Raw genomic sequence first — 26,479 nt, 5'->3', positions numbered from 1 at the left:
CCTTTCCATATGCTTAACAGCTAACTATTTACTGCATTAAAAAATGAAAAACATGAAGATCACTCTGATAGGAAACATTAAATACATTAAAAGAGGAGCCATTGTGGAGAACCTGTATATCTACAACCCACTCAGATTCCGCAACAATCAAAAAGGAAAAACTGAGGTTTGACTGGTGATACAGAACACAGCAGATACATTGTCTGAGGAATACATAGTGTCTATTTAAGATTTTTAAAATTATATTTAAAATTTTTTAATCATGCAGCCTTCACTTTTTTAAGTCCCAGAATCTTTTAAATCTAGTAGACAATAGAAAATATGTAAAATTTCTCCATTCTTCACAGAGAAAAGAATTATCATTCCCCAGCCTCTTTTTGCCAGGCCCATGAGGTTGCTATGATTTGGCATCCTGAGGAAATACTGAAATAAACATCCACATTTTTTTTTTCCTACTGAAAAACAGTCATTGCAATTTACTCATCTCTGCATACTACTTCTCATTGTTAAGTATCAAGCTCAGCAAAACAGTAAGAACATCCATAGATACTGCTGATTCTGTATGAGTCTAGGAATTAACACTCTTATTCATTACTGTAAAGTCACCACTTTATACTGCAAACACAGCACCATTTAAACAACTGCCCAGTATTTGAACTCGACACAGATACAAGAACAGTGTGATTAAACTAACACAAGCAGAAGTAAGAGAGTGTATTTTTCCATTTCCTAACACAAACACTGATTGATGCTGGTAGTGAGAATTCATTGCACTGTAATTTGCAGTCAGATTGAACAAGATCATTCAAGTCTTTAGAATACTTGCAATATATGACAGAATGATCAAAGAAGAGATTATCAAGGCAGTTTCAATGCATTTGTAGGTGTTGGTGCCATATCTTGGGATTGTCCTCTAGATGTTAATTCAGATCCCACAAGATGACTTGTATAGATTAACTCTGTAATTTTTTATTTTATTTTATTATTATTTCTTTTAATACTAAGGAGAATGTGGTTATTGGTCACAGTCAACACATTCATGAAGGGAAGATCCTGTTCAACTAACTTAATTTCCTTTTACAACAAGGTCATCCATCTAGTTGACCAAGAGACGACAACTGATGCTATCTTCTTGGATTTCAGCACAGCTTTCTTCCTTCTGGACAAAATGTCCAGCATACAGCTGGACAATGCATTTTCATTGCATTGGAACATTACACTTCAAGCAGAAAGCCTGTACAGACTTGAGTACATCTATAACATCTAAACAGAATGTATCACTTAACAGGCACACTTTGAGTAAGAATCCAGACCAGCACAGAAACCATCAATAAGTATGGTAAACTAAGCAGAAAGAGAACTAGAAGGCCTAATTTGAATCGTGAATAACCATACCTAACATTTAGTCTAACTACTTTACATTGATGTCCTGAAAGCTGAAGAATCAGCGAAGGAGCAATTCTGATGCAGATGATTCTTCATTCTTAAATGAACGGTCACGAGCTGTAGACAGTTAAGTATCTGCTCTACCAGAAGTGTCTGGACATTAAAATGTGTCTAGAAATATCATTTTATTCACCTGACTGTCAAACAGCTTATGGTGAAAGAGAAGATTCACAGTTTCTACGCATGCTCGGGATCTCCAAAAAGCTTGACAAACAGTAACTGTTACTGCAACTGCAGAGAAAAGTACTTGGGACTTCAGACTGAAAATTCTCCAGGAAAGAAACCTGCTTTGATGCTCATTTCAGACTCTGTGCAAGCATATGCGGGCCATCCTCTGCTTTTTGGTCATTGCAAGATGTTCAAACTGGTCGAATGGGTACAAGAACGGAGTTCTTCTCTCTAATATTAAATAGTTTAATAAAATTACAATGCTGTGAACAACTATGAGCTGCTGAGTAGCCAACTTGTGTTCACCTACTTCTATGTCAAAGATGTGAATGATGGCATCCTGTGTTGTAATTCCTGAAAAGAAAATCTAATACTATAAAAAGGATGTACCTGTAGCTCTACTAGAGATAACAGCCCATGGATTTTATATTTATTTTGTATTTATGCAAACTTTATGTTTTGAAAGCTTGCTGTACTCTCCAGACAGTGTCAGTTTAAAAATACCTTTTATTGCAGTCTGACTGAGAAACAAACTCTCTCAGTGGTCGCTGAGATTTAAAAAGCTCTGCCAAATGCTCTGGTGCCTGGTCCCCCAGCAAGATATATCAAACATGGTCCCTATTTCTAGCTCACCAAAAAGCCTTGCAAATTATCTCATGAAAGCAGCACAAAGCCCCAAACAGATAATACACCTTCACAAAGAACCTCTGTTTTGTAAATTAATCTACAATAAAATTACTGGAAACATGCAATATCACAATCCTTTTTCCAACAAAGGTGCAAATAAAGCTAGTACAAGCACCACTTCTGGAACAGCTGGTGGATGTCTGGTGCTCTGGCATGTAGAAGCTTATTCCCAACTGTTCTTTTAGTTTGTTTTGGTCTATCAGATTCAAGAAATTGTTATCTACCACTTACTGCCAAAATGTGAAAAAATCCAGGAATGAAGTACCAAATATTTTCTGTAAACGCACAAAAACCTATTTAAAACAGGGATTTAGCATGTATAAAAGGGAATTTAGCAAGTAGATATGAAATGGTACAATAACTTGTATTTCATAAATAAAAACAATGTACGAAGATAAACAAAACAGCAGTCATGCAGAGAAGAGAAATGGACAAATGACAGCAAGGGTATGAATTGTAAATGAAATGAAAAGAAAGTTACAGCTGTGGATAACATCAGTTAAGCAATACGACCCAACAAAGCAGTGTTACATTCTGGTTTGAATGATTAATTATGTTTCAATTATACATAATTGACAAACTCTCATTTGCCTTTTTTTTTTTTTTTACAGTATAAATCAAATTATTACAGCCAGCTGCACTAAAGAAGCTAATGCTATTCTTTTTTTTTTTTTTTTAAATAAATTTTAATAAATTTTACAAAAGGATTTCAGGTTTGAGATTTGCCAAGAACATTTAGTTCATATACAAGGACTGAACATAATTACGGCTAATTTATGCACTGTACTTGAAAGATTAGAGAATACGAGTATGCTACATTGTTTGCTTTTTACTGCAGAGTACAGAGAAGTAAAAACAAGAGCACAAGTTCTGAAGTAAAGGGCGAGGTTTATATGTTATTCATTCTGTCATGAAAATTGTGAAATTACACTTCACAGCTGTGCTTGCACTATTTGGTATAGCCTGAGACAGAACATTTGAGAGCAAAAGAAAGGCATCAATAAAGTCCAATGAATGCAGACAGGAAAACAAGACAAAGATGCAGATACATCAACATCCCATGAAAAATAAACTCCCACTATGGTTCAGTTGCTCATTCTCACCTGCAAAGCAATTACACAACTCTTAGCATCTCAGCTAGATGTGAACAGAGTTCCTAACATTTAAGACATGAGACACAGTTAGTCTATCTAAGCATGCCAATGTGGCTCTGAAGTTGGTGGCGTGGTCTATAATTTCTTTTAACACTCCAAGAACCATCTAAGTGGCCCTATCTGCAAACACTAATGTTCAACCTGAGACATACTGAATGTGATTATTCTGTTCAAAAAAAAAAAAAAAATCTCTCTATGCTCGTCCAGCAGGTGACGTAATGTTATTTGGGTATTCTCACATGCTTCAAAACAACAAAATAAATGCTGACAGAAGATTAGTTATTGTTGTTGTTCAGGTTAGGAGTACCATTTTTATATTTTTTTTATTATCATTTTTTTTATGAGATCAAATAATACTTCCTAAAAAGTACAGTCTCTTAGTGGGCTAAGACTCATAACACAGAATCCTTTAAAAGCTTTAAAAAAAAAATATGTTTGAATTAATTCTTGCTTTATACTGCTTACACTACTGCTAAAACTACTTTTTAAACTCTGCTTCAGAAGTCTGCGTCTTTATGCTTAACTGTCTCCATTACACTCATTACTGAATGAGTTTTCCAATAATACTCATACAGAAGGGAAAAACATCATTTTAACTGACTGATCAGGTCAAAAGTGGTGCAAGCAGGGAAGAAAGAAGAAAAGTTTTACAAAAAATAATGTATTGCAACAATGTCTCATTCTCTTTCAGAACTATTTAGAACACTAGAAGAGAGGAGTGGAATAGGGAAAATCTAGCTGAAAACCAAAAAACATTTTGAAATGAATCAACCCGGAATTTCATCTCCTCCAAATTTGGGAGTTTCCATGGTCACCTGGCATGTCAGGAAAACAAATGTGCACAAAAGAAGCACCATGCAGTCCTCTCTGGTCAGTTTTTCTACTTTCCCAGTTAGACTCACTAAATAAATTTTGGGGTAACCAGCAGAGGTCCATGAGCTTTACACTCACGCAAATTTTATACTCACATAGCTTCTAAAAACCTTTATAGAAGTGTTCGACAGTTCAGGATCTTTTCAGGTACTTTTCAAAGGTTTCTATGTTCCTAAATCGTATTTTAATTTTTACAAGTAAGACTAAAAATACAGTTGTGTTACTACACTTTCCTAACTTAATCTCTAAAATGTAAACTCATAGAAATAATGATGTTCACAGAGATTCTTATTACTGCAAAGTTATCAAATTAATCTCATTAGAATTCCAACACACTCCTTTCTGATTTGAGAAGCTAAGGTATGTAATCCTCATGTTTGTATACTGAGATGTCACACAACTTCTTTATTCATAAATATCTCAACATGCTAAGAAGCTGTACTGATGTTATGACTATACACAACCTGTGTTTCATCATTCTAAAGCACATGAAACAAGAGAAACCACGCAGCTCCTGAGGAAAGCAAGTGAAAAAGCAGTTTTTCAACATGTTCAAGTGAAACTCAGTGCAAGAAGTAAGCACTGAATACAGCTTGAAGATACTTAAAAACAACTAATACAAAAAAAAAAGAAAAAAAAAAAAACACAAACAACCTTCCCATAATAAGTCATATAGTAGCAGAAGACTCTCCAGGTTGTATCCTGATTTGCATTTGTCCTTGGTTCTAAAGAAACGATATCACCTACAAAAAACTCCCATATCAGTTCCTGAAATATTTACACGTCTACTGATCTCAGAATTATTATCATTGATACTGCTTAGCTTGCAAGACATGATGAAACTGCTGGATGATGCAGGTACAGATCACTAACTATAAGGAAAAGGCTTATGAATAGAACTGGGTGGATATAGCAGCCTCACTGTGCACTGGAAGTTACATGTGCAGTACTCAATGCACTGAGATGAAAAATGAATACTTTAACATTCACGTTTGCTGTAGTCCTTTAAAGCACAGGTATTTTGAAACATAGCTATTGAGGAAGTTGTAATCTCTCAAAGATGATAACAATTATGATAGTGTTTCTACTAAAAAGGAGGTACTACAACATTTAAAAATTTTCCCCACCCATCTGCTTCAATGGAAACACAAAGAGAAAGCAAGACACAAAAGTTTATTTACAGAAGATACATCTGTTCAATTATATTATGACATTTGTCTCAACATCCTTTCTTACTAATTGTTTTGACAACCTCAACTTGTTTTTGCAAATGCATACTTGCTTTTTAAATGACCAACATAACAAAAACTTCTTACTCAAAAACAAATTCAGGTCTTGCATAGCCTCTCATATGTCTGTGTGTGTGTCTATGAATGCGATGGAGCAAATGTGCGTTGAAGAGATTTCCACCCCTAATAGAGATGATCTACTTTTGCACATTTTGTTATCATTCATTCTCAATCCTGGAATCTATTATAAAATCAAATTACCTATATGATACGTTCTGTAATTACCAGTAAGAGTCTTATTTTTCCACTTACGGATACTTTTGATTTTTAGCAGAATTTTACATACCATACAGATTAGTAAATGTACATTTAAGTATCATTTTTTAGTTCAAATCAATTAAACCGAGATATCATTTTCTTCTGGCTACCCGTATTTTTCTTTAATCCCGGTGAGTGTAGGTCCTTATTACAAGTAATTTGCTAGTATAAGGCTAAGGAAAAAAATGCCAGCCCCACAATTTTTGTCACTTTTTCCTTCACTTCCCCCGCAGGCTGCTAATGTTGATGGCCTTTATGGAAATCAAAATTCTATCAGCAGCTGCAAATTTCATGAGACGTCCATCTTCATGCTGAATTTCCAACTGAGTGTCAAAACAATCTGTGGATTTCTTCCTGATGAAGCATACTTTGAATTGTAAATTTCTGCAATTTTCTCATGTTAGAATTTGAGCTGCACTAAAACAGAGCTAACCCAGATACAGAGCCTATAAGCTTGAGACAGATCATTTTTCTCCTCATTCTCACTGTCACTGAAAGGGTTAAATAACCCATGGAAAATAGCTTGTTTAAAAAACCTATTATATAAAAAAAATCAAATCTCTTTTTCTATTCCTTTTAGTTATAGAATAAAATAGGAAGGCCTTCTGTATTTTCGAAAGGCTTCTCAAATCAGCTCTGTGAACTCTATTCATTTTGGAGTATTTTGCATTGATAAAAAAATAAATAAATCAGAAATTGGCTGCAGTAAAACTTAAAACAATTTCCCAGTGTCAAAATTGTCAAATATTCAAGGAGGAAGAATTCACTTTGCAGTGAAAGATTGCTTCTTCTAAATCTTCACATTAACTGCTGAAGGAAAAAAGGAAAACACATAAGTAAATATCTATGACTGAAGCTATTAGTATAATTTTGTACAGTTTTCTTTTAATGCAGTAAAGCAAAATAAGATTTCTCATTCTAGTACTGCAGTTTAAAAAGCACACACAGCCTACCCATTGTAAAATAGCAACCCAAATATTCTTCCACTTTAAAAGAATACTTGTTTCTCTCTTCTGTAGACATTACCACGAAATATTTAAAACAATACTACTTTGCCAATTTGCAAGCAGATTAAATAATCCAGTTATTACATATCCTTCTCATTTCCTTTCCATATAAAGGAATACCATTCCAGTGAGAAACTCCCTAATAAAAACAACGTATACATTTATTTGCTAAGGACTACCTACCTTCTATTTGTTTTCTCCTCTCCTGAGATGAATGCATGTGCTGAGGCCAGCGGCTGGGAGGAAATACTAAACTGTATATCACCAACACTAGAAATTATGATTTTGTTTGAGATGTTTCAATAAAAATGCTATCTCCCAAAACAAAGGCCTGTTATTCAATTCACACAAGAATTCAATGGGGCACCTGCTTTTGTATACACAAAATTTAAAGTTTATTTTTAGAACAAGGAAAACAAGCTAAAAGTGGGCAGCTACAGAATAACTCCCTTGCTGAATATTGTTAATGAGACCTTAGTACTTTTTTCCAACTGAAGCATTAATTTGGTGAAGCCTCTCCTGCACGTGTCAGGTGACCTTCACTGCATCCTCTTACATGAACTGGATTTACCGATGACTTGAATATACTTCCAAACTCAGGAAACTAGCTTATCCTTACAAATTCTGTAAATGGTTTCTTAACCTTAACTATGATTTGTTGAATTTAAAAAAACAACCAACCAAACAAAAAAAAAAAAAAAAAAAAACAAAAAAAAACCAACTAAACAACAGCAACAAATGAAACAGTGAGAGAACTATTCTGTCAAAAAGCAGGTTTATTTCAACAACTAGCCCAAGGTAAGAAAGCTGGCTTGCAGCTGGTAAGGGGTCACATGCTAGTTAGGTGAAATTTTAATGCCGAGGAAAATAAGCAGATCAGTAGGGCAACTTCCTCAGAGAAGACTTGGGCTTTCTTTCAGACCATGCTCGTTAAACTGGTCCACATAAACTGGTTATTAGAACACAAATTCCATAACCAGCTTGACAAAAAAAATAATAAAAACATCCCTAAATATTATTTCAGTAGATCTCTTTTTGCTTCATGGAATCACAACATCCAAGACCAAATATTGCTCAGACTTTATTTCAATTTCACAGTCAAATATTTATTAGTTTTATCAGTAAGACAAAAGGACACCTTAACCTATTCTTTAATGTCAGTCATTCGCACAGTGAAGCAGATGTTCTCTAACACACAGCGTTTCTAGTCACAGATTTTAGCACTTACAGATTCTGTCTCGTAGAGTGGATAGTAAAAATGACAATTACTGAATGTATCATAATAGCTTTCATTCTAACAGTTTCAGGAATATTGCACTATTTCATTATATTTATCTATGGAGGTTGCCAAAAAGGACAGGAAGTATAACAAGAAAATCTGTGTATATTTGGCAAAGTATCTAGAGAAACACCACCAATAGTGCTTATTACAATATTTACAAAGCACAGGCACTAGGAATCCATTCTAAGTGTGTTTATCCATCGTGATTTGCCATTTTTTTGATCACTCAGTTTAAATTTAGTTTTATCTTGCATAATTCAGAATGTAGTACACAGATATATTTCATATATGCAATTCTGCAATATCATACAACATTCCTAAAATCAAGGCCATCGCAGGCTAAATAAAATGCTTTCATACGCTGAGGGGTTGGAAATAGATAATCTTTAAGGTCCATTCCAATCCAAGACATTCCATGATTATATTATTACAATTAAATGAGTTAAATAACCTAGTAATATGGACGTATATGGAAATACTCAAGCTTAAATGCTTAATACAAGGTAACAATTTTAAAATATAGGCACATTTTCAATAAGGGTACAAATATCAAGTCAGCAAATGACTGTGTCACTGTCAGAATCAAGAACAAACAACATCTCACCGTATCTAAGTAGAATCCTCTCCTTTCCTCACTTCTTTTGAGGTAACACAGAATCACCAAGATAGGAAAAGATCTCTAAGATCATCCAGTCCAACCGCCCACTCACCACCACTGAACTATCTTCCTTAGTACTATGTCTACATGTTTCTTTAATGCTTTCATGGACAGTAACTCAACCACCTCTCCAGGCAGCCTGTTCTAGTACCTGACCACTCTTCTGGAGATGAAATTTTTCCCAGCATCCATCCTGAACTTCTCCTGGTGCAACTTGAGACCATTCCTCTCATCCTATCACTAGTTAAGCAGGAGAAGAGGCTTCAGTTCCACCTTTGGGGATGGGTAGGAAGATCTCTGCAGGGTTAAGGCTCTCCATAATCTCTACTGCAAGTACAGTTCTGTTCTCTTCCTCTCTGATTAGATTGCTTTAAATGACAGTTATAAATGGACTGAATCCTAAAAATCTATCACTGCCCAACATTTAAGCTACCATTCAAAAGTACTTTTCATGCTCTCTAAAATGCTTATTTTTAACTATAACCATTACAAAAGAAAATCTGATCCAAGTCTTTATCTTGTTACCTTATTTCCAACGTACAATTAGTCTTTCATGACACTTATCCTAAAATATGTCAACAATACTGCACTCAAAACAAACAACAGAAAAAAAATCACAAATCTTTCTTGCTATGGTTACATTTCCCTCTCTTGTGTAACTTCACTGACTTCCAGCTTTTTCTGCTGTGTCAGCATTCTGAACAGCAAGATGAGCTAGTAAGCTCCAGTGCTAACTAAATAGGATTTGTGGGAATTTTTCCAACAGCTGCTACCAGCATTGCCTGAAGTTGTGACCAAAGTGCAGAACCCAGTACTTGATCTTGCATTTAGTATTTGGTGGAATGAGAAACCAAAAAGCTCTCTACAGATTGTGAAAACACAGTAAGGAAGAAAAAATACTCAAGATTTCCTAACACCATTAATACTCCAAGGAAGACATACAGGCACTATCACAGTAAACAGGACTGGCAGAAACAGTGAGCAGAAATCATCACTCCAGCTGCATTACATGGAGCAATATCAGTCTAACATTATAGATGTCTATAATCCACTTAGCAACCTGTATAAATCCACACCTGATCAATAGAGAACAAGTGACCTGTAATTTTAGCATTATGTAATGCCTAACAGTATTTTGTCTAAACACTTCAGTAAATCTATTCTGCCTACACAGCCAGGAATCCAGTCTGTGAAGCTATGCCTTGCCCTCCAATTGAGGAATAACAAAAACATTTCAAAGTAAAGAAAGCAAGAATTATTTCCTCTCCACACCCAACTAGAAAGAGGGCTTGAATTTGCACTCTATAGATCAACACAGAACAAAGCATCACACAGAATTGCCTTTGGATTCTACTGTGCTCCAATTACAATAATGAATTTAATTTCTTCTAGTTTACATGATTCAATTACAATTAATTCCCCAAATACCTTTAGTAAGCTGCGTTAGTACTTCAAGTTATGCCATCCCTTACTACTACAAAAAGATTTCTTTCATGAACTCTTTGCACCAAGGGTAATGCATCTACAATGATCCAAGAACAAATGAGGAAGGGAACACAATCTCCTTCAGCTCCAAAGAGGCCAGAATGTGATTTTAATCAACAGCTCTTTTATTTCAACTATCAGAGGTAATGTAGCTTTGTGAGAGCATTTCTATAACACGTTTAAAGATAAGCAAGCAAGCTGTAAAAATTTTCTACAAGTCAGGGACTACTGAATGTATTCCAGCGGTGAGGCAAGTATATGAATGTTTGAAAGCAGAGTCTGAAATGATCAATTAACACATATTCAAACATTTTAACATTCCAAACTCTTAAGCCAGAGCAATTCCAGTTAACTTTTTCAAGTTGCATATGATTTTTTTAAATGTTTTGAGAGAAAAAAAAAAAACATTCAGAATAGCAGTTTTTCCATCAGAACAGACTGACAAACTCAATCAAGGAAAAAAACATAAATCACTAATAGTTTCTTATTTCACCACCATTTGATTCATTCTTCCCATTATCAGAGTGGGTGCAAGGTGGAAAGTAAATTCAGTTAAGCGCAATTGTAGGCTCCAAATGATCTTCATGATATGGTCCACAATTCACTGCACTATGATTTTCACTGCAGCGGGCCTCCAGACAGAACTTAGATCATTCTTCAGATGTATCTTTAGGACATTATCTTAGATATCCATCTTCCCTCAGGTACAACATGCAGTTATGTTCCTTCCTCATCCCTCCCCCAAAAGAATACTGGTTGCAATGAGATGATTTCTGCGTAAACTAGTAATATTAACAGCTATGCAACCATGTGACAAAATTCAATCCAGAGTTTTTGTAAACTCTTTTAATGATCACAAGATATTCTTATTATACATATATTACATATTTTAACAATTTTCAAATGCATTACTACAAGATATTCTGATAATTACTCTTCAAACAAAAGCTTACTACATATTTGCACATACACTCAACAAAGCTTAGAGACAAACTTGGCCAGACAGCCAAATGCAGAGCCATCACTCAGGAGGGAGTTCAGGACCTGTTGCTGGTGAAGCTCCTTCCCTTCCTCTACAGAGTAGATGCAACTGACTACACGATGCATCTGTGACCTATGTGCGTTCTTTACTTAAACTGCCTGCTCACCAGCTGGTACGATAATAAAGCAAAATACTAAACATACAATAGCCAGGACACAGATTAGGTAAGAGTAATGGATTGCGCTGTTGCTCTTGGAACAGCAGAAACCAGACAACTACTCGTAACTGACAGACTGCCTACATTCCTGCTTTAGAGCACAGTCAGTCACACTTTGAAATGCCATGGTTCCAAAAATCTAGAAGTCAATTTGACCTCAAAACAGACTGAGCCTCCTTCCACAACTCAGAAGAAAGCCCTGTCCAGGAGCCATCTAAGAGGAGCTGCTCAGAAACATTGCACAGGACCTGCACAGACCATGCAGACTTACAGTACATTTGAGGGGAAGGAAGTACAGTATTAGTAGAGGTTCCACTGACATTACAGTTTGACAATCTTCTCTCTTGGTGGGATGTTTAAAATGACTTCTTCCATATATGTTTAATATATGCCAAAAATCTGTGACTGTAACAAATCATACCATATCTTCCTACCTTGCTACCAATCTACATTTTGTTCGAATACGAAACAAAAATCAGAATCTTGCATATAATCCTATAAAAACAATGAGTTAAATTAGCTCTGCAACAAGGCTTGCAAGTGCCACAGCTAGCTTGTGAGACACAGGGTAAGGAACGAACAAGATCTCTCCCTTTCAGCTGTAGGAAGCTGTAATGCAGATAGCTGAGCAAATCTCACTTCATCATCTTCAGGTTCACTAGAGATCCTGGCTCCAATTTTCTAGAATTTATCCAATACTACTACATATCTGGGTCAGACTCAAAACCAGAAAGTGTCCATTTTCCAGCTCCAGCTCAGAAACTGCTTAAAAGCAGATGTGTCTTTTATCAGAGACGACAGAAATTTCACAAAAACAGCTGATTTCATAAACTATCACATTCCCAATTAACTATTGCAAGAACAATCTAGGAAATCACAATACATGACCCTGAAGTAACTTCATAATTTGTTCATTAGAATAAATTGCTGTTGGTCCTGTATTCATGTTTCTCAATTCAGGATTGAAACTCTCTTTTTTTAAATTACGAAATACCCACATTACAATACCAAGTATATTTTAATAGCAAAAACAGGTATTTCTATTTCATCTGAAGTAATTCTTACCTAGATACAGAATTGACACTACACTGAATTTTTAAAACATTATCACAGAGAGATGAGACAATAACCACAACTTATTTCTAGAACTGCTGCCTTGACTCCTTCGTAATCATCACCACAAGAGGGTCAATTCAGAATTTGGCTTTGTGCAGTAAGATAGCCATTCTCAATGCTTTTACAAATATGAGCAAAGAAGGAAAAAAAAAATGAGTACCTTGCAAACCTCCACTTTCATAGATAGGCAAAAATGAACAGTGCAGCCCTCGTTCTTTAGAATTATTATAATTATCCCAAGTGAATTTGGAATAGCAAGCAGATCAGCTAGCATTTCAGCTAGAGCTGCTACTCAAAGTAGCAAACCTGTCTTGTTCTCACCACTTGATGTTTTTTGCTCCCTTACGCTGAGGTACTTGTACTGTCTGTGCCATTGACCAGAGCAGGTGACTACTCCTCCTCCCAAAAGAAAGCGTCCTGGTTAGACAAAAGAAGGACCCAGTATGAGCTTGCAAAAGCAATTGCACCAAGAGTGGGAGAGGACAGGATAAAAAGGCAAGCATAAGCAGCCCCATGAAGGACCATTCCAGTTTGGTTTTATTTGACAAATACTTTTTTTTCTGCTAGCTCTCTGGAGATTTACTGTACCACAGAAATAAACTTGGATTTTTAGCTCTTTTCTATTAGTATAGCTAAGTAGTTTCTCACAAAACCATTACATTTATGTTTGGAAATTTCAGAATGCAACATTTCTATCATATTGCTCAAGTCAACTATTTATAATTTGTTTTTATAATTTAAACTCCAATATGTGCCACATGTATTAAATTAAATATTTACATACAGAACTTCTCTTTCAGTAACTATCCCACAATGGCAAAAAGAACGGTAAAGTTCTGCAAGACAGCAGAAGTTTTGTCAAGGACTTCAAAAGAACCCATGTATTTGAGAAAAAATGTCCCAAGTTTTTTTTGTTTGTTTGTTTGGTTGGTTTTTTTTGTTTGTTTGTTTTTTTAATCAGATGTAGTAAAAGAGGTAACACATGGGGGTTTGGCCCTAATCAAGCCCTTGTTCATTAACTAATATTTTCTAACTAACTACAAATAGAGAGATATGTATTACTACCACTGATTAAGGTCTTATCACTGTAACTGAAAAACTCAGTTCCATAATCTGACGTTATTAACACCAGGACAAACTTCTTTTGTTTTTTATATCTTCCAGAATATTAGTTCATTTGAAGTTTAAACTATTTTTTAAATTGTGTTGTTTTCCCCCACACACACACACAGCTACTGTAAGCTGTACTTTCCCAACACCTTGCTTCTTAAAAAAAAAAAAATTCTTAATGTTTGCTCAAATGAGCAAAAGAAGCATCTCTTTAATACCTTGCTCCTCGACACATTTGTTCGAACACAATTCTACCATAAGCCACAGATTTTGCCACTCAATCCTATTCCTGTCCAATTCCTAATCTAATTTGGTACTTTATAGGTCCACAAAAAAACAAAAACAAACAAACAAAAACACACAAAAAGCTTACTGCACAAAGCAGAAATCAAACCCAACTCCTTACCACCTTCGCCATTCTTCAGAAGAAACTAAGAAGGTTGCAGTGGCTCACTGAGTAGTATGCCAGCCTTCCTCAGCTCCTTTTATTTCACTTCCCTTTTACTGCAGCTTCTCAACTGCACTCTTGTTCTATTTTTTGCCCTTTTTATTATATCTACTACTTCTTAAAAATAATGCTACAGCCTGTTCACTTTTTAAGTGTTTTAATGTTCCTCCTAATCTTACTTCACAGTAATAAACAACTATATTCTAAAAAAGAATATGCCAGATAAACTACCAGCAAGAGTGGGCATCAAACATTTTGATGAGACAATCAAAATTAACAAAGCATTTGGACAATAATTATAAGCTCAACAGTAATTATACTCAAACTCATACAATTGAGTAGAAATTTGTTAAACAGAGATGCTAGTAAAACATTTCCTATAGTAGCTAGATACACTTCAAGTCTCTGCTGTACATTAACTTGCTCTAAGCTTACTAATATAATTCCAAACCCTAGACCTCTATGCAGATCATGTTTACTACACATTCATATTTCTGCAGTGATTAAGTTCCAATGATGAAATGTGGTCAAGGCTGCTAATGGTTTCAAAGGAAAGCAACAAAAAGCCATCAGACAGATGCTTTTTCCTGCCACTTTGGACTCACAACAGGCTCACCTGTACTAACACACAGTGGAATAATGTATTGGTGAGTCATACTGCTTTTAATTACATGGTTAGGAAAACAAAATGCAAGCAAGTCAGTACAAGTACTCTACAGTTATTTTAACACATAGAAAAGATACATCTAGACAAACCCGTTTGCAACAACCATTAAAGTGACTTCACTGAAATATATTCTTCGCAGCTACCAGAAGGGCTGCTGTTTACAATCCTGCAGGTGGCTGCTATCTAAGTCAAAGTGATTGTTAAAACCATCTCAGATTGAACCAGTTATTGAAAACATTTTTACATATACAAAAAGAAAAAGTTAGTAGAAATATATTTTAACTTCCTTTGTGTTCAATTCTTGTTTTTGGCCTCCAGATATTAAAAAAAAAAAAAAAAAGACCAGACAAAAATAGTAACATACACAGAGCATGAGTGAATACAGGCTCTCAAATCAAAGCCTGAATAATTAAAAGTAACAAATGTACAGCATATAAAACTTAATGCCAGCAGGCAAAATCAACACGGTCAGCATCTTTGTATAGTATCAGTGCATGCACCAAAAATCATAGCCAGGCATGGCAACACACAACAAGCAAGTTACTGCAGATACATATTATTACTTACTGTCATTTGTGGTTTTAAAGTTGGTAAGCTGAACATACCATGCGTGTTGTCAACTCACTGCTGGCAGCTGAAGGGAAAAAACGTATCACAGCACCCAAACACTGTTTTTCAAATATTAATGTTTTTATAATCTGCAGTAAGCTCTTCGCAGTGTAATTGCTTTGCTACATAACATACCAGGCATACTGAAAAGCTACTTTGTCATTCCAGAATTACTCTCCTCAAAGCTGGTAGTCTGCAATGCAAGTTTAATTTCTGTACACATACACATACAGTTATTTTAGATCTCAGCTTCCCTTAGGTAGTCTCAAAGGAAAACTCTATTTCATGAGTTCTGATTAGGAGTTGTTTCTGAAACTATGTTGCCACCATCTGGACAAACTGAACCTGTCGGCTATGACTGGATGTTATATGACAAAAACTCCCAAAGGAGAAAACACTTTCTCAGTGCTTTTATTTTAATATTCTAAGTAATTAATTCCCTCAACATTTGGTAACGGAGTCATTAATCCAAAGTCGAATGTTGAGCTTCTTAACCTGAAAATTAGATGTCTCTAACTAAAACATATATATAAGCTTTCCACCAATGCTTAAAAAACCCAGTTTGAACTTGTTTTTTTATATGCACCAATAATCTGTATAGTTATTTACAATGCTTTATAATCACATTACACATGCTTCATACCATCAGGATCTGTTACTGCTTCTTCCTTGGGTTTCATTTTTGCTAGCAAGAGAGGTAATTGCCAAACGGAAAGTGTTAGCTTTAACCTCAGAAGATAAGCTTTAGAGAGGAGATGTTTTCCTTCCATAAAGCGTTACAAGAATGCTTCAATCTAGTCTTCAGCAAATCATATTTTATATATTATGGTATTTTACAGCAAATTTTGAAACATAGTAGAAGTTCTGTTCTACGCTTCTGAAGCACAGGAAGGTAACAGACCACATAAAACAGATCAATCAGAATTCCTCTAATCCCAATGGAATTTTTTTTATTCATTTAAAAAATGTATATGTTTCTATTAAAGTCAAGACAAGCTACACAGTTCCTGTAATTGAGTAATTACAATCTTCCAGATTCTCCCTTATTTGCACATTTCCGGCTTTTCATAATAAACTATATCCCAGATAAAGATTTTTTATGTGAACGTAAGCAAGTATTCCACATGAAAAGGTTTCCCACAGAAACTCTGCCACTTCTGCCTCAGTACTGACAAGAATACTGAGAAATGAGTCTTACAAACCAGCTGCCATCTTAAAGCTCAGATCGTATCATAAGCTCAGGCAACCCATGTCCTTTAATGCAAAGTTTGTGTAACTCATACAGACTTAGATACAACATATTTCATGTCTTCTCCCCGCTACTCCTGGTAAGCTGGAACTCCAAGCCGAGTCTAACCTTGGTTGGTTGTTTCATACAGGGAAATGCTTTAAGCTTTTAAACTCATCTCTTGTTGTTAAATGACTCTTCTAACTCCTACATGCCAATATTTCATGGATTGTTCATTTCAACTACGAGTCTTTTTAATAAATGACAATACAAATTAAGAAAATGAAGTGTTTAAATGTAAGTTGTCTGAAAAGCCTTTAGAAAAAATAAAAAGTACAAAACTGACCTAAAGCGTTCAGTAACTTGTAGCAAGATATACAGTAAGAAAAAAATACATTGATAAATCTAGGCTGTTTAGAAAAATGCTTGTCTGTGATACTGAAATAAGCCATTAATCCACTACCCATCTGTCCACACCCATCTCCTATCACATCCAAATGATGACTTGCAATTGAAGAGTTATCTCAGATTTAACGAACTATGCTGAATGTTTGTCTCATGACAAGCAAAAAGCAGTTGTAATATTTAACCATTTTCATCACTTACAACTAATCCTGTAGGAAAAAAAAACAAAAACAAATAAAAAACACTTGCATAATGTTATTAAATAAGTCACCTTTTCTGCAAATGACCCTACCTTATTCAAGTGTTGAAGGTTTGACTTTTCTCTGAAGATGATTTTCTTTTCTGTTAAATATCACACAATGTGCTTTCAGTTCTGCTGCATCTGAATTTGAATACTTCGAGAAAATTAACTACTCTAAATCTCACTAATTATTTTGTATTTCTATGGGCAGAACCATTCCTTCAGAGTCCTTCAGAATCCTTTCCCTGTACCGAAGCTCATAATTTTTTTGCCAACTTCTTTTCTATTTCTAGCATTGCCTTCTCCTACTGAATCTACTAACTCCTCATTCTTCCAGTTTAGGAATTTCTGACACTTGTCTCTTTCACAGGAATTAATACAAGCAGCCTCAGAACTGTCTTACATTTTCCTTACTTTCCATTCCAAATTGCCAAATGTTTTTCTGTTCACTCAGGAGAACTAAGAAACCCTCTTCATGCACATATTTTTGCCATTACTTTCAGACCTTTGCAAAATAATGCAAATAGCTGCTAAAATTAGAACCTTTGCATGCCAATGAAGGCTGAAAACCAGAGTGATTCCCTATACCACAAATACATTCAAGTTACTAAAAATAATATTATAACCTAGAATTCAAATACTGTCAAAATTACGAGTGCAAGACATTTGACTAGAAACCAGTTGAAGCTGTCTCCATGTCAGCTGACTACATTCTGATTTCCACTGAGACATCCCAGATCCAGGATACTTCTGAGACTACACCAACAGTGTGATTTGATTCAAGGCAGTTGACTCTACTTATCACACGTCGATTTAGATCTCAAAGTAGGTTGTGCATACAAATTGTTGCTATTGGTTTGGTTAGGGTTTTTCTTGTTTGTTGGTTGGTTTTGTTGTTGGTTTATTTTAAAGATGGAATCCTCACTTTCGAAACATTTCAAAATGTAACAAGATACTGGGTGCCAAGACACTACGGTGGCCAAGTGTGTGTCATTTACACTTCTTCCCTCTCTTCCTCCCCTCCCCTTGCAAACTTCGAATTACACATACTGCAGACATTTAGTTCTAAGAAGCAGACAGAATGTAACAAGTAACTCTGAATCACATGTTGAAAAACTTGAGGAAAACTCAAAATTGACCACATAGATCCATTGGTCTGCCTGTTTTGCTCCTCACTAACATAGACAAGGCCTCAGCATTCAAGGGAGCTGTAGAACCAAGACTGAGTAAAGAAAAGAACAACTGAAAGACGCAGGATATCAATTATTTGCATCACAAGCTCCATGCAATTCTATTCTAACCTCCATCAAAGATCAGCACAGACCAAAAGAAAGCTGGCAGACAGCTTTTGCTTAGAACACATGAAGACACAAGATACTGTTTGCATACTCTGTTCTTGACCCCAGCTGAAGCTAGAATCCCTCTGCCAGTCTGAAACAAAGGCAAGCCCCAGGTCTGGGCCTTGAGAAAAAGTAGCAGCTGTCTGTTTTGCATGGTTTTAAGAGGTCAGGTGCAGTACAAAGACAGAGGAAAAATCAGAAATAACAACAATAATTCAGCAAACCCACAGTGTAACACATAAATCACTACTATAAATACAATGTGCAAGAGTCTTTAAAAGATATATAAAATGCAGATTTCACCAGCTTCAGCCATACTTGGAATCATCGAGTTTATAAGGGCCAGCCCTCATTGCTCCATTTAACTTCACAAGAATTACGTTTTAAGAAAAACAGTCAGAAACTCAAAGGACACCACATATGACCTATTCTTAGAACCACTGCAATTCTTCAGTATATTTAAAAATTTCTCCTATGCTCCTGTTAAATTCAGTAACAATGTCCTATCTTCCTACTCTCTTACTGGTACTGCAATTATGATAAAGTTCTAAATACAGAGATTAATCTTAAAGCTTCAGAAGTGAGCTTTCATGGTGAAACAGCCACTTGCAGAAGTTCAAATATCTACAAAAAACTGCCAGTATTTCTGGTAAAGCAGGTCACTCTGACTGATAAATAAGGCTGACAGTAAAATAATTTCAGGACCATAAACAAAGAATCTGATTGTAGGTTCTACTCCTTTCTGTAAGCAAGAAGATACGACCATACAATGGAGCTATTCATCTGTGTCTGAAACCATGAACCTCTTTAAGGATATTTGTTCATTACTTGGCACTGTCATCGTCTGAAATATTTCTTTCCCATATCTCATTAAATCTGAAATTCACTGGTTTTCAGCTATCACTATATTTGAATGCAAGGTATCTATGCTTTGACTGATAATTAAGCACAGACATAGAGCATCACAGTGTATCTACTCCTCCGACTCTTGTGGCTGCTGTTTCGACTCCCTTTTCTACCCAGCCTAACAGATGAAGATTATCTGAGTAATAAAACTTTTCAGTTTGTGAACTCTGTTCTATGAAACCCTCTGAACTGGAATGCAAATTTGTCCAGAATACAGACAGTTTTCCTTATAATCCTTTTGTACACTTCTCAAAGTCACCATAAGCTGCAACAGAGAGAAGACCAAAAGCTGAAAGAAAAGCAGAGGAAGCTTGGAATTGTCCTACTATCATAGTAACCCAGAGGAATCACACATAGCTGACGAAGACACACTCCTATCACTCTTCCAGATGCTAGTCCAGCAGACGTGTTCAATATCACTGCCACTCCTTCAAAGGGCATGCAACAAAGCCAGTCAGAGAACTGCCAAGATGCAGAACTGCAGGAAACATTATTTGTGTCAGAAGGGGAGATGTGTGCCTGCCCTTGCACTTCAGGAAGGGCACCGACCTGCAGGACTGCAGCCTCATACCTTATGCTTCTGATCCACCGCACCACGGGGCACAGGTCTGCATGGGGAGCAACCATGTAGAACACACCTAGTACAGCAAGTGGGCAAGAAAGGCTGTACAGCGAGAGGTATTATGGCTGTAAGCACTGCAGCACGTGCACTCAGGCACCCTCAGACACGCCTCTTTCGTTAAATGACGCAGAGCCGTGCAGCGTCCGCGCAGCACGATGTGAGGACGCAGTGCAAGCACACCGAGGTTCCTGGAAACCGAAACTCGGTGTTCTTCAAACCAAGTCACGGCCCGCAGCCGCCCGCCGCCCCTCCGGAGCCGCACGCTTCCCGCCCTCTCAACCGCTCCGCAACTCGGGACGAGGGCGGGAGGCGCCACTCTGCCCTCCGCCGCCCGGGGAGGTGTCCTCAGCGCGGGGCGGCGTTCCCTGCAGCCCCCGCCCCGGACGCCGCATCACTCGCGCTGCCGCGGGCTGCGCCACAGCGCTCGATCCGGGTCCCGGCGAGGCGACCCGAGGGGAGATCCCGTGCCTACCTGCGCCGGTCTGGTACTGAGGCACGCGGTAGTACTTGTTGCCGAACTGGTCGGTGCCCACCAGCTCCTTCTCTGGCCCCAGGAGCCGCAGGCGCAGGGCCCGCAGCGCCTGCCAGGCGCGGCCCATCTCTGCAGCGCGCACGCCGCCGGCGGACGCAGCGTGCGACTCCCGCCCGCGGGCAGCTCCGCCCCCGCTGAGTCAATCACGTGACCCTACTCCGTCAGCTCCTCCCGCTCGCTGGCGGACATGCAAGCAACACCGCTCACGATTGGCGGAAGCCTTCCTACCTCCAGCCAATCCCGGCCAGTACAGGCCCAAGATGGCGGAGCGGCGCCGAGCGGCGGCATCGTTCTACCATGTTGGGGTTTATTTCGGCTCGTCAGGCCGGGCTCGACGATCCCTTGCGGCTGCGCCGGGCTGAGTCTACCCGCAGGTAGTGAGGCCTAGGGGAAAAGGCTGAGGAGGGGTTGCGTGGGGCGGGCCCGCAGCGGCTGCTTCATTCTTGAGGGCCGGCCTGAGGCGGGGCTCGGGGCCGTCCTCTCTTCGGCGCGAGCCGAGGGCCGGGCTCTGCCCCATTGCCTGTCCCGGAAGCGGGGCGAGCTGGGGCGGAGCGGGCGGCAGTCCTCCAGTGTGACCTGGCGCGATGCCCGGCAGAGGCTGTCCGGTACGCGCCGGTACTCATCCGGGAAGGGTTCGATGGGATGAGTGTTGGTAGTTGGGAATTGCCCTGGGGCAGGCGGATGAGTGGTGTGTGACTGGGTTGGACACGGACGGCGATAAGGTGCGGCACGGTGTCACTGCCTGTTCTGCCTTAGCGCACTCCGAGGCTGTTTCCACTGACGTGTGACTGTGCCGTGTTTCACGAAAAAGCGAGACCTAGAGAGACCTAGGTGGTGCTTGGACTCATGCATCAGCTCGACCTCGATTTTCCCGTAACCACACCTGTTGGCTGCTGACAAAAGAGTTGGATGCGGGATTGTTCTGTTTGTATAAGCTTTTCTGGAAAGTGGTGACTGAAGAGAGGGGCTTATTGGTACAGCTGTCAAAGATAGTAAGGTGATGATATTTGGTCATTAGTAAAGAATCTGTTTTGCAGCTGTTCTTCAAGATAAATGAGGTAAAGCCAGTCTCTGTATAGTTGCTTACTGGACTGCATCTGTCAGCTGGAAGGATTTGTGTTGGATCCTCATACCAAGGTTGCTGTGTGCTCACCTGTGTATTTGCCTTCAGTTGGAGTTTTGTGACTGTGTATGGAAAGAATCTCTAATATAAATAGATTATCAATAATAAAGTATGCAATTTATAGTTGTAATTGGTGGAATTGCCCTAATTCAGAAAGCTCATTTCTGGTTTCCATTGTATCAAAATAGGTACTTTGTGCCCCTTCAGCTTCTGTGTAGCATTCAATGTTGAGAAAGAAACAAAATGGGCACAGTTTATATTGCTCAAAAAAACCACATACCTAACATTTTTACCTCCTCTGCATTTTCATTTTGAATTAATAGGAATCGCACATCATCTTCAATAGATTTAACGCTTGAAATGTAGTTCCAAAACATTTATTTAAGATGAGATATTGCTTCAGTCTTGAGCTCAGAAATTTTAAGTATTTTGTGAATATCAAAATTCTCACATAATTCTATTCCATTCTACATATTTTGAACTAGCTTGAAGCATGTCTGTGCATACTGTTGATCATTCTGCATCTAACACTTCAAGCTTCCCACAAAAAGCATTACAAGATAATAGAATTTTTCTTGATCACAAGATCAGGAAACTATTGGAAGCTTCACCATGTGGATAGTGTAGGTTTTTTTCTTAATACTGAAGAAAGCATAACACGGAAAATAGTGAACACACAAAGTAGTAGTAAAAGATAGTAGTGAGATTTATTAAACTATGTACATTTGTCCACTAGGTGTCCACAGTTCCAAGTAGGAGTGATGGTACATAATGAAGCTTGCAAGTAACTAATATTTGTTACAAAAATGACAAATACTTATTAATGTTCGCCCTACCTGTATTTTTTCAAACTGCTTTCTTGTTTTGATGCTTCATGTGTTGACCTCAAATGCAGTTTTGATATTCCTTTGAGCTTCTCTTACATATTTTCTTGCCTCTTAACTTCTGACAATACCAGTGATAAAATACTTTTTCTACCAAACTTTTAATCTTGTTGTGCGTCTCTGTAAGTTTACTTTGCAAGAATAAATAGATGGGTTGTTAGATGCACTGAGGGAGGATGAAACCATGCTTTGCGCTGTGTAGTTACATAGTGATATCTTAAAAATCTGTTGATATTTTTTCATTTCACTTTTCTGATAATTTTTCTTCTATTTTTTTCAGGGTTCTAAGCTTAGAATTAAATAAAGATAGAGATGTGGAAAGAATACATGGCAGTGGTATTAACACCCTTGATATTGAGCCTGTTGAGGGAAGATAGTAAGTATATACTTAAGTTTGGCAAAAATCACTTCGCTATGCTTGGCCATTATTTTTCAGCTGAATCCTTAATTACGGTTAGCAGATGGAGGTCTTACCTTTTGTAATTCATGTGTTTTATTTATATTTTCAGCATGTTATCAGGTGGCTCAGATGGTGTTATTGTTCTTTATGATCTTGAAAACTTGAGCAGAAAACCAAATTACACATGTAAAGCACTTTGTTCTGTGGGAAGGTAAGTACTCAAAGAAAAAACTATTTAAAGTTAATGTTGATATGCATTGTAAGACTAGCACCAAATTAACAGATTAATATGCATGCTTATGTCTAGAATAAAGAGGCTTTATACAAGAAATATTTGGTGATGGCTAGCATTACAGATTACTTTTCTGGCAAAAAGAAAAATTCTAGAAACTTTGTAAAGATATGTGTCATTTTCTACATAGCAAAAGTTACTTGTTATATCTTTGCAGTGAGTATTTATTAATATTGTTTGAGCAGGTCTCTGGCAGTTTCACTTTGGGGCTGTGGAACTATTCCTTGCATTCTACAATATATATATAATTTTATGTATTTTGGAATAGTTATACGTTTAAACAAAGGAAAATTGATTTTGCATAGTTGCTCAGCAGATGGGAAACAAAATCTAAGGTTTGTAGTTGTTGGTTTTATTTTCATTTTCTCTGTTACTGGCTTTACAATTGCTTATTTTAAGTTCACCAGGTTAGTACCATCTTGTCTAGTTGCAGTACTAATTAATACATAACTTTTCAGGAATGTTTGAATGAGGCCAGATATGTTACTGAAAAAAGGAGTCATATTTTTCTGAAGACTTGAGGTATTACCATGCTAGTTAAAAGAATCAATATAAAGACACAAAACCTTTATTGCTGTGTGAGACCATTCTGCAGGTAGTGTAGATTTATAGATTATTAGCTTTAACTCTTCCAGCAAAATCTGTTTTTAATTTGTGCTTAGATTTTCTATTAGGTTAGGACTTTATCTAAGAGTAACAATGACATCTATCCAACTTTGTAAAAGATTAGTACCTGCATTTTCTCCTTGTGTTTTCCTAGCCTTTAAGTTATTTGAGGTTTAAGAACTTGGTGAGTGATATCAATAAGCACAGAACATATCTATAATAGTAAAAGCCTCAGATTGATATGTTGGGCAATAATAATAATAATAATAAAAAAATAATAGAACATGAAAAGAAACAAATGCATAGGAACATAATCTGCTGCACTTACCAAGTGTTGTGTGTGTGAGACTACTAGAACAAAATAACTTAAAATTGTAGTTAAGAGCTAGTAATGAATGTGTATCCCTGAAACAAAAGTGAATTCTGGAACAGACACAGAAAACCGAAGAAACACGTGTGCTAACACACAGTATAAGAAAAATGATTAATCTGTACTAAAATCATCCTTTATTTCCTTATCAGTCTAGGCAGTTGAAGCATTCCATACTTGAAAATTCTATTTCAGTATGGCTAGTTGGCAGTGTATCTCTTGAGTAGGTGTTTATTTATATAGATCCATCTTTTATTTCTCATCACTTGTACAGAAGATTAAGTCATAGTAGTAGTCTTATTTCACATAGAACAATGTTCTGAATGATGATGTTATTTTTTAAAGTTACTGTAGTAAGCTTTATGCCTTAAATTATTATTATGCTTTATTCAAAGTATTTGTCTAGTTTCCTTGTATGTTTTAAATACTTACTGCAGCTAATTAGCTACATATATAGCTTCAGATATTGGAATATTATCTATGCAGACTTCTGACACTATAAATGAATTTTTGATTACCAGTGAGAAATACTTTTGATCTGATTGTTTCTTATCTTTAAAATGCATGATAATGACAAGCTAAAAGGATTTGTCTGTGATCCGAGTTTGCAGGGCACAAAGCAACTGTGGTTAGGAAATTGCTTTAAGAAAAAGTTCTTGTTTGGTATCCTGTGAGGATATTTCTGAGTAGATTCTGACCTGGGACAGCTGAGGGTCCAGTAGTTTAGACCGTTAGAGAAGGTGATTGCTAAGATTAGATTGCAACATACCTAATGTTTCTTACATAGATTTGGAGTCACCATTGGAATAGAAGTTTTCTAAGTTTTTCCTTCCTTGTTCTGAGTCAGCACTCCAACCTTGGTTTCACTCCAGCACTTGGTTTCATATGATTCATGCTGTCATGTGGCAAAAACTGACATTTAAGAGTAAACAAACTTTACCAGCTTCTTGATAACAACATAGATGATGCTTCTGTAGGTCTTCTCTGGTTGAAAACTGTCCAGGATGAGTCAATATCAGTGACTTTACTGTTCATATAATTCATTCTGTATTTTTCTTACATTAAAAAGTTGGTATTTCCTTACCAGTGGGGAAAAACACTGCATATAAAATAAAGTAGAAAAAATATACAGCTCTGAGAGATGAAGTGGAATGGCACATGGCCACTACTAAGCCCAGCTTGACCGAAGGTGATTCCAGCAGAGCTACTCAAGAGAGAATGTAAAAGAAATGATGATTTTGATATAGTGCTGAACACAGTCCAGTTTTGTACACTGGAATTTAATGGACAAAGATGGTAGTTAGTTCAATGAATTTAGTTTTTATTGGACAATGAATTGGGATATTTCTGCCTGGATTTGTTCAAATGACTCTACAAGAGTTAAGTTCATACAGAGTTGGGTTTGATTTCTTGGCATTAGAGGTACTGAAGATTTTCAGCTTGCTCCCCTGTAGAATAGGTGCTCAAAATGAGGGGATGCTAAGCATTGTGGCAAAGTAACAGGCTGTAACAGGGTAATCACTTAGAAATAACAAGGAGAAGTTATTAAACTAAACTCTATAGTTCCTCAGTAGTTTTTAGGATTGTCAGTGCTGGTTTAAGACTCACTCTTTTTAAAGACATAAGATATCTTCTGTGCTTTCTAGCAACCCAAGTAAACAGGAAGCTTTATTAGCTGAGGTGTAGTGCCAGATCTATGCAGATCTGGATCAGTATTTACACAATGATTCCCTTGCAATAGTTGTCACTTTGGAGGCCAGGAAACTTGAAAGTATTGAAGAAATCCTGTGAGATCTTCACTAGCTTGAGATGGAGCCAGTTGGACTGCTTTAGTATGTATGCTGGGTCTGACTGGGGTGGAGTTATTTCTTTTCATAGTAGCTTATGTGGCGCTGTGTTTTGAATTTGTGGCCTAAAGAATGTTGATAATACACCAGTATCTTAGCTGTTTTTGAATAGTACTTAAGGTAATTGAGGCTTTCACTGTTTTTCACTCTGACCCCTCAACAAATAGATAGGGGGTGGATGATAGATTGTGAGGGAGCGTGGCCCAAGTGCTTGATCTGAATTAACC

General features: G+C 37.1%; 2 protein-coding genes across 5 annotated transcripts in view; one reads left to right on the top strand and one right to left on the bottom strand.

The window, feature by feature from the left end:
• Nucleotides 1-20,891, bottom strand: part of NDUFAF2 (NADH:ubiquinone oxidoreductase complex assembly factor 2) — a 44,069-nt gene extending 23,178 nt beyond the window's left edge. Inside the window, exon 1 of one of the 3 annotated variants that reach the window (XM_085214496.1) lies at nucleotides 20,671-20,891. In XM_085214496.1, the coding sequence (XP_085070622.1) occupies nucleotides 20,671-20,797 (127 nt within the window). In that variant the 5' untranslated portion in view covers nucleotides 20,798-20,891. Of the gene's footprint in view, nucleotides 1-15,591; nucleotides 15,614-20,670 lie in introns of those variants that run through there. The other 2 variants (XM_085214497.1, XM_085214498.1) reach the window with 2 other exon arrangements.
• A 55-nt stretch (nucleotides 20,892-20,946) lies between these two features.
• ERCC8 (ERCC excision repair 8, CSA ubiquitin ligase complex subunit) overlaps nucleotides 20,947-26,479 on the top strand; it is a 37,828-nt gene continuing 32,295 nt past the window's right edge. Inside the window, exons 1-3 of one of the 2 annotated variants that reach the window (XM_085214493.1) lie at nucleotides 20,947-21,104; nucleotides 23,018-23,113; nucleotides 23,247-23,348. In XM_085214493.1, the coding sequence (XP_085070619.1) occupies nucleotides 21,028-21,104; nucleotides 23,018-23,113; nucleotides 23,247-23,348 (275 nt within the window). In that variant the 5' untranslated portion in view covers nucleotides 20,947-21,027. Of the gene's footprint in view, nucleotides 21,105-21,187; nucleotides 21,336-23,017; nucleotides 23,114-23,246; nucleotides 23,349-26,479 lie in introns of those variants that run through there. The other variant, XM_085214494.1, reaches the window with a different exon arrangement.

The sequence above is a fragment of the Meleagris gallopavo genome, chromosome Z (genome assembly GCF_905368555.1).
Source record: "Meleagris gallopavo chromosome Z, MGAL_WU_HG_1.1, whole genome shotgun sequence".
NCBI classification, from domain to species: Eukaryota; Metazoa; Chordata; class Aves; order Galliformes; family Phasianidae; genus Meleagris; species Meleagris gallopavo.
Note: the sequence above shows the minus strand (reverse complement) of the source record. Positions and strands in the feature narration are given on the sequence as shown.